General features: G+C 41.7%; 1 protein-coding gene across 1 annotated transcript; it reads left to right on the forward strand.

Moving 5' to 3' along the window:
* Positions 1–5,916: 5,916 nt before the first annotated feature.
* Positions 5,917–6,861, forward strand: LOC132901201 (olfactory receptor 52B2-like). The gene has a single exon (XM_060943539.1). It carries the CDS (start codon positions 5,917–5,919, stop codon positions 6,859–6,861), a length of 945 nt encoding a protein of 314 aa, XP_060799522.1.
* Positions 6,862–9,695: the final 2,834 nt, after the last annotated feature.

Consider the following 9,695-nt stretch of genomic DNA (forward strand, 5'->3'; position numbering starts at 1 on the left):
TAAAAGCAAAACAGTAAACAATAGAAAATAAAATTACATAAAATAAATCTCATTTCATTATCTCTAGCCACTTTATCCTGTTCTACAGGGTCGCAGGCAAGCTGGAGCCTATCCCAGCTGACTATGGGCAAAAGGCGGGGTACACCCTGGACAAGTCGCCAGGTCATCACAGGGCTGACACATACAACCATTCACACTCACACCTACGGTCAATTTAGAGTCACCAGTTAACCTAACCTGCATGTCTTTGGACTGTGGGGGAAACCGGAGTACCCGGAGGAAACCCATGTGGACATGGGGAGAACATGCAAACTCCACACAGAAAGGCCCTCGCCGGCCACGGGGATCGAACCCGGACCTTCTTGCTGTGAGGCAACAGCGCTAACCACTACACCACCGTGCCGCCCCACATAAAATAAATGGGGAAGAAAATTAGAACTTAAGAGAAAATAGAACTTTTTGGTTTAAATGAGAAGCATTATGTTTGGAGAAAGGGAAACACTGCATTCCAGCATAAGAACCTTATCCCATCTGTGAAACATGGTGGTGGTAGTATCATTGTTTGGGCCTGTTTTGCTGCATCTGGTCTAGGACGGCTTGCCAATATTGACGGAACAATGAATTCTGGATTATACCAACGAATTCCCAAGGAAAATGTCAGGACATCTGTCCATGAACTGAATCTCAAGAGAAGGTGGGTCATGCAGCAAAATAACATCCGGAACAGGATGGGATGCAACAGATTATCACTCGGGCAGTGACCTCCCTGCAGTTTTTGCTAAAACCAGTGATGTCCCATCCCTTCCCGGGTTTTAGTAATTGCCTGAGCCGAGCAGTAATGGCGGAATACGCAGTATGGAGAAAATGGAGAATGAGTGGACCAGCTGTCTGATTTCTCTGCTGGATATGCTTGCCTCAGCAGCAATATCTCACCCTTACATGGAAGAAGCAAATGAACAGAGAACTGAACAAACAACTGAAAGTCAGATTGCTTCAAAACAATCAGCCACAAGGTTGGCCTTCAAGAAGCGAGAACACAGACTGGTAAGATGCGACTCTCATTTGGATGCAAAACACCAAAAAAAAACCCTTGTTGTTTACCTGCATTTCGATTAATACATGTAACTTGTATTCTCTATTTAAGTTACCGGTATAATATTATTTAATTTGCTTCAGAATGTGATTGTCTCAGTTCATCTGATATTTTTTTTTTGGATTGATTTTGTTTTAATTATTTAATTAGTCTTTTACATTTTATCAGTGAAAATGCATGCAAATACATGTATGTTGCATAAGTTATAACACCTATCCTGTTTTAATGAGAGTCAACCCACAATCAATGAAGTCAAATCAGTCTTAGTTGAGCAAGTCGGTCATGGTATTTCTTACTTTCACCATAAATTTTTATTTATATGACTTTGGTCTATAGCTGTCAAAGCCCTCAGTCTTAAAACCTGTTCCTGCTGTGATGCCACACACTCAGGGCTGGCTGGCTCAGCGGGGCAGCTCAAATGCCAACTTTGCGGTCGATTTTAACTGTCAAAAATATATATTTTTTTATTCCCATTTATGCAGCATGTAAGAGTCAAGGATGGAGATACTATCCACTCAGAAATGTATTTAATAATAAAGGTTCTGCGTATCTCCTTTAAGGTTTCATGACATTGCATGTAACTTCCAAATTTAGGGTTATAGAACCATCCAGGCTATGCTCTGTTGTGCATACATATACTCAACATGATTATAAAACACAAAAGGTCAAAATTATTTCAGATTAGACTGTGTGGTGGGGGTGGGGGTTGATGACAAGTTGAAATGTGTTTTCAACACATTTATATGTAAATACGTATCAACTGTATTGTCAGTGATATATGTCAGTACGTAAATTGTCATACTTGATCCCATTTAACGGTCAACCATATACATTTGCATTGGCTCCATTCAACCTAGAAAATGCAACATTTTAGCTTTATCACATATACAGTGGTTGCCATTCTTTGATATGAATTTTGAAAAATTACCCATGCGTGTGCAAACATCTAAAAATTTCAGCTCAACATTTTACAACGGTTTTGTTGCAATAAAGGAGTCATGTGGCTGATTTTCTTGCAATTAATTTTAACCTTTAACTGAGGTAATACTGCTAATGGTGGGCCTCATTTATCAATCTTTTAATAAAGTGTTGGGTAAATGTTTGTGTCAGCCAAATCAAACCAAAAATTTCCATTTGATTTACAAAGTTTCAGAAACTCTGATATTCTTCATACTTGTGTGCATATGATTGCAGAAGACCCCAGCTGCACAATCAACACTAGCTCGCTAACCAAGAGAAACCAGCAGTGTCTGGATTTAATAGTTTGTTCTGTCGGTCTTACTGTTACTTCCTGTTCACTTACTGCACTGATGCACTGTTTTCAGCACACTGACACTTTGATTTTATTGATTCAAAGTATTGCACTGTCACTTTTTGGACTTCCTTCATCTCAGGGTCACAACCACTCCTGCACTGTAATTGTTACTTATTTTCATTCAAGTCACAGGTCTACTGCCCCCCCCCGTGTACTCACCACCACTGTTTCTTCTACCCCCTCGCTTCATGCTTCTTATTCCTTCTGTACTTTACTTTTGGCCTGTTAGCAGTATGTATGATATACATGTATTTTGCACCTTGGGTCCAGAAGAAATACTATTTCATCTCACTGTGTACTGCGCATTGTACAGTATATGGTCATGATGACAATAAAGATTTATTTGACTTGACTTGATTTGAAGATCATGGATATTGATTAGCTGGAAATGATTAGGGGAGTATATGACTTAACTGATTTGTATTTGGCGATGCCAAAAAAAAATTCCATCTAAGACAAAACTCACAAGAGGTAACATGACAAGTAACTGACAAAAAAAAAAAACTTTCTCAGAGGTAAAGTGAAAATGATTTTGGCTCATGTCTATGGGAATAGAATACAATATACTCTATGTACAGAATTATTTTGGTCTTACAGCACTTAAACAAGTCAAAATCTGGATCCAAATTGCTTGGATCTTGGATGTGAATTAAATGAGGTGAACAGAAAATGGTTTGACATCAAAAAGGAGAAATATATAGATACATCTCATCTCATCTCATTATCCCTAGCCGCTTTATCCTTCTACAGGGTCGCAGGCAAGCTGGAGCCTATCCCAGCTGACTACGGACGAAAGGCGGGGTACACCCTGGACAAGTCGCCAGGTCATCACAGGGCTGACACATAGACAACCATTCACACTCACGGTCAATTTAGAGTCACCAGTTAACCTAACCTGCATGCCTTTGGACTGTGGGGGAAACCGGAGCACCCGGAGGAAACCCACGCGGACACGGGGAGAACATGCAAACTCCGCACAGAAAGGCCCTCGCTGGCCACGGGGCTCGAACCCGGACCTTCTTGCTGTGAGGCAACAGCGCTAACCACTACACCACCGTGCCGCCCCCAGGAGATCATGGATTATATATATATATATATATATATATATATATATATATATATATATATATATATATATATATATATATATATATATATATTTTTTTTTCTTCTGTGTGGAGTTTGCATGTTCTCCCCGTGTCTGCGTGGGTTTCCTCCAGGTGCTCCGGTTTCCCCCACAGTCCAAAGACATGCAGGTTAGGCTAACTGGTGACTCTAAATTGACTGTAGGTGTGAATAGTTGTTTGTCTTTGTGTCAGCCCTGCGATAACCTGGCAACTTGTCCAGGCTGAACCCCACCTCTCACCCACAGTCAGCTGGGATAGGCTCCAGCTTGCCTGCGACCCTGTAGAACAGGATAAGTGGCTACAGATAATGGATGGACTGTAATTTCTCTTCACTTAGTTGAGTGGTTCTTGACATAATATGGATTACTACAGTTGTGGAATAGGGCTATTTACTGTATTTTTATTATTTATTATTTACTGTTGTCAGCCCTGTGATGACCTGGCGACTTGTCCAGGGTGTACCCCGCCTTTCACCCATAGTCAGCTGGGATAGGCTCCAGCTTCCCTGTAGAAGGATAAAGTGGCTAGAGATAATGAGATGAGATGAGACAAATATGAGGTGACACAGAGGCTGAATTCCTTTAGTCATCTCTCAACATGGGAAAGATAAGAGAACACACAAACCAAATAAGGGAGAAGTGTGTTGATCTTCATTAGTCATGGACTGGTTATTTGAAACAAAGAAAGAAAGAAAGAAAGAAAGAAAGAAAGAAAGAAAGAAAGAAAGAAAGAAAGAACTCTATGCACTTGAAAATGCCTATTTCCACTCTTAGGACAATAATAAAATTGGACACCAAATGGAACTGACTTGCCTGGAAGAGGTCCCCCCCTTCCTAGCTTCCTATGACATATGCATTTCATTTATTAAGCTGCCATAACTCTGTGACTAATAACACATTATCTTTAGATGTGAGAGGGTGTCAGATTAATCTTTTAAAAGTCTTTTCAGACTTTTAAAAGAAACCACTCAGCAAATATTAGGCATGGGCCATGATGGTGGGTCTATTGGTTGGCAACAAGGATAGTTGTGTGACTACATTACAGGCATTTAGCAGACACTCGTATCCACAGCGATGTACAACAGATCCAAAACAGCCGGGGGAGCAGTTGGGGGTTAGGTGCTGTGCTCAAGGGCACTTCGGCCATTCCTGATGGTCCAGGGAATCAAACCAGTGACCTGTTGGCCCCAAAGCTGCTTCTCAAACCTTTAGGTCATGGCTTCCCCCATGAATACTGACTAATTGTCATTACCTGAAGTGCAGTGGAATGGAGTTTGTTCCAGCAGGAACTGATGTTGATATAGGCTAAAGGTAAGTGCATATTTTAAAGTTGATGGTCTCGATGCTACTGAATAACTCTTGTCCCAACATCTCTCCACAAGAAGAATCTGACAACATCAGAGGTGTGGAGCATAATTTCCTGTTGTATTCCAGAGTTCATTATGTGGCTTTGATAGTTTTCTTACCATTCATGTTATGGTTTTGTGCATTTGGTGATGTTTTTTCCCCATGTTTTGTTTGTCTTGTTGTTGTTGTTGTTGTTGTTGATGATGAAGATGATGATGTTATTGTCATTGTTGTTGTCTTGATAGTATACAGTATCAGCTTGTTTCTATCGTAACAGCTATTGGATATTTGTTCCAGTTTTCTCTGAGGAGAATAATCCATAGATACACAACCCTGAAAGTCTTTATAAAGGTCACTTTATATGAGCAACTCTGACTAGGTACATGTGGTAGTGTGCATGGTGGAGAACTGATTGTTCTCACTGTTATGAGGAAAATGTAAAAATATTAGGTATCTATTTTTTCCACTTGTAACTTTTTAAATTTTGTAATTTATTTATTTATTTATTTTTTTTTATGCCAGGACGTGAGATATACAAATCGTGAAAGGACCAACAAAAAGAAGTAAGCATTTTAAATATATAAGTATTTGTATACTATATATGTACTACTTCTTCTGATTAATAATAATAATAATAATAATAATAATAATAATAATAATAATAATAAACAAAGCCACAATCAAAGCTTCAGTTATTTAAATTTGTTGAAAGAGTGTAAACTTACAATAGTACATTCAAGTTGCAAATTTATTTTATTTTTTATGTTAATATGTAAGATATACAAACTGAGAAAGGACAAAAAAAGAAGTAAGCATTTTAAATGTATAAGTGTTTGTATGCTAGATTAATAATAATAATAATAATAATAATAATAATAATAATAAACAAAGTCACAATGAAAGCTTCAGTTATTGAAATATGTTGAAAGAGTGGAAATTTACTACAGTACATTCAAGTTACAAATTTATATTGGCACATTATATTCTCACTGTTTTTTTTTTCATTGTATTTACAGAAGAGAGAAACCCGTGGCTATGGCTCCCCTTGGGAATCTTTACAACATATCATCAGTTTTGTCACTTCAAGGCTTAGAATTACCTCCTGAGGCCAGTCTTCCTGCCTTCCTCTTTGCTATACTAAGCTATATGATTATTCTTTTCTGCAACCTTGTCCTGTTGATCACCATCATTTTGAATAAGAGCCTCCACCAGCCAATGTATTTACTGCTGTTAAACCTACCCATCAATGACCTTGTGGGATCCACTGCCCTATTCCCACAAATAATCAAGGAACTCATCTGGGACACCAGAACCATGGAATTTTCAACTTGTGTTACACAAGCTTTCTTTATACATATATATGGAGTGGGTGCAGTGTTGATTTTGAGTGCCATGGCATATGACAGGTACATGGCCATATGTGTACCTCTAAGGTATAACACAATCATGACCTATGGCCACATTGTGAAAGTAATCTCTCTTGTATGGATTGTTAATTTTATTTTAATAGCTATTCTTTTTTACCTTCTTCTGCGTTTTCCTCGATGCAGGTCTCAAATGACTCACTCATATTGTGACAACCCTTCTCTTTTACAGCTGGTATGTGCAGATACAACTCTCAACAATATCTATGGCCTCCTTATCACAGCCATAACTCAAATAATTGGAGTTGGACTTATATTATTTACTTATCTTCAGATTCTTGTGGCGTGTTTTAAGAACAAGCAATCTGACACAAGAAGCAAAGCTCTGCAGACATGTGCCACCCATTTAATAGTCTTCCTCATCTTAGAGTGTTTGGGACTGTTTACAATAATTTCCTACAGATTAAAAGACCTATCTTCAAGTTCCAGAAGATTTATAGCAGTGACCACACTCATTTTCCCTCCAACACTGAATCCAATAATCTATGGCCTTAAAACCAAAGAAATCAGAACTAATATTATAAAGCTTTTTCAGCAAAAGATTTTTCCCTTTTAAACAATGTTTGTTCTGGTTTCATAGATAATTTAAAAGATCTATTTTTGTTGTGTACAGTAATTAATATGAGTAATTATTTCACCCAGACATACAGGAAACAAAAACATTTAAAGACATAAAAAACATATACAAAAAAGCGTTAAAAACAAAACAAAATATATTTCATATTTTATATTCTTCAAAGTAGCCACCATTTACCTTGATGATGCTTTGCACACTATTGGCATTATTCTAACCAGCTTCATGAGGTTGTCACCTGGAATGCTTTTCAGTTAACAGGTGTGCCTCATCAAAAGTTAATTAGTGGAATTTCTTGTCTTCTTAACGGGTTTGTGATCAAACAATAAATAGTAAATAATAAAAATACAGTAAATAGCCCTACTCCACAACTGTAATAATCCATATTATGTCAAGAACCGGTAAACTAAGTAAAGAGAAATGGCATCCATCATTACTTTAAGACATGAAGTGCCTTTGAATAAATAACATTAAATAAAAAACAATGTACTACGTACGTGTATACACACACACACACACACACACACACACACACCAGTGGCAGTATGGTGGTGTAGTGGTTAGCACTGATGGATGAATATATGAAAGCAGCTGAGCCACTACTTGATCAGAGCTTTTATGGTTTTCTGTGGCTTTCTGTGTGTGTGTGTGTGTGTGTGTGTATACACTGATCAGCCATAACCTTAAAACCACTGAGAGGTGAAGTGAATAACATTGATTATCTCATTACAATGACACCTGTCAATGGATGGGATATATTTATCAGCAAGAGAACAGTCAGTTCTTGAAGTTGATGTGTTGGAAGCAGGAAAAATGGGCAAGTGTAAGGCTCTGAGAGACTTTGACAAGGGCCAAATTGTGATGGCTAGATGACTGGGTCTGATCATCTCCAAAATGGCACATCTTGTGGGGTGTTCCCGGTATGCAGTTGCTAGTACCTACCAAAAGTGGTCCAAGGATGAACAACTGGTGAACCAGGGACAGGGTCATGGGTGTTGAAGGGTGTGGCAGTTCCTATGTATGGGTGGAGCACAGAAGACGGCAGGACAGAGCTCAGGTTGATAAACCGTTTTATTGTCACACTTTTCAGTCTAACAACTTTGAATGACTTTTACAGACACACACACACACACTCGGCGTCTGGTTCCGGGAAGAGCCCCTCTGCTCTCGCTCTCCCTCCTTAAGTAGGGCATGGTCACTGGGAAGACACACAAACACAGGTTAATTGCTCTCAGGTGTAGTGATTCTGCCACTTACCTTCCCTGAATCCGCCCTCCTGTCACAGACCGGCGCTTGAACACGCCCCCGCTGCCACATACCCCCACCGCCAGACTCAGGCCGGGCGGCTGTCCGGCCTGCAGCCGACTCCCCCCCCCCCCGATGGGAGAGGAAGTCCGCCACGACCATCTGCGCCCCCGGCCTGTGGACCACCTTGAAATTAAAGGGTTGGAGTGCCAGATATCAACGGGTGATCCGCGCGTTGGCATCCTTCAAGCAGTGGAGCCACTGGAGGGGTGTGTGGTCCGAACAGAGGGTGAAAGGGCGCCCCAGCAGGTAGTACCGGAGGGCGAGGACCGCCCACTTGATGGCCAGACACTCTTTCTCTATGGTGTTGTAGCGCCCCTCACACACTGACAGCTTCCTGCTGATGTAAAGGACAGGGCAGTCCTCCCCCTCCACCTCCTGGGACAAAACCGCCCCCAGCCCCCTGTCCGACGCATCGGTCTGCAACATAAAGGGGAGAGAAAAGTCAGGGGAGTGTAAAAGTGGCCCCCCACACAGTGCAGCTTTTACCTCAGAAAAAGCCCGCTGGCATTGCTCCGTCCACTAGACCAGATCTGGTGCCCCCTTTTTAGTGAGATCAGTCAGCGGGCTGGTGACGTCCGAATAATTAGGAATAAACCTACGATAATAGCCAGCCAGCCCCAGGAACTGTCTCACCCCCTTTTTGGTCTTGGGTCTCGGGCAGGCCGCAATCGCTGCTGTCTTATTAATTTGGGGACGCACCTGCCCGTTACCCAAGTGGAAGCCCAGATACCGTACTTCCACCCGCCCAATCGCACACTTCTTCGGGTTGGCTGTGAGACCCGCTCGCCTCAGCGACCTAAGGATGGCCCTTAGGTGTTCAAGGTGCCTCGGCCAGTCATTACTATATACGATGATGTCGTCGAGGTAGGCAGCCGCATAGGTGGCGTGGGGGCGGAGGACCCTGTCCATCAGCCGCTGAAACGTAGCGGGCACCCCAAACAGCCCAAACGGAAGTGTGACGAATTGGTGTAAACCAAACAGTGTGGAAAAGGCCGTTTTTTCTCGGGATAGTGGAGTCAAGGGGATCTGCCAATATCCATTCGTCAAATCCAGTGTCGAATAAAAGCGAGCCATGCCGAGTCGATCTAGCAACTCATCAATATGAGGCATTGGGTACGCGTCGAATTTAGACACCGCATTGACTTTTCTATAGTCCACACAGAACTGGACCGACCCGTCGGCCTTGGGGACCAAGACCACCAGGCTGCTCTAGTCACTGTGGGACTCCTCGATGATGCCCATTTCGAGCATGGTCTCAAGTTCTTCCCGAACCACCTTTTTTTTGTGTTCGGGTAGCCTGTAAGGGCAGCTACGCACTACCACCCCCGGGGGCGTCTCTATGTGGTGCTCTATGAGGTTAGTGCGACCGGGCAGGGGCGAGAACACATCCGAAAACTTGGTCTGCAACTAGGCGACCTCCATGAGTTGGGTCGGGGAGAGGTGGTCTCCACAGGGGACTGGAGAGGTACGTGATGCCAATGCCCCTTTTTGAACCTCCGGCCCCAGCT

This window comes from Neoarius graeffei, chromosome 17 (assembly GCF_027579695.1).
Source record: "Neoarius graeffei isolate fNeoGra1 chromosome 17, fNeoGra1.pri, whole genome shotgun sequence".
NCBI classification, from domain to species: Eukaryota; Metazoa; Chordata; class Actinopteri; order Siluriformes; family Ariidae; genus Neoarius; species Neoarius graeffei.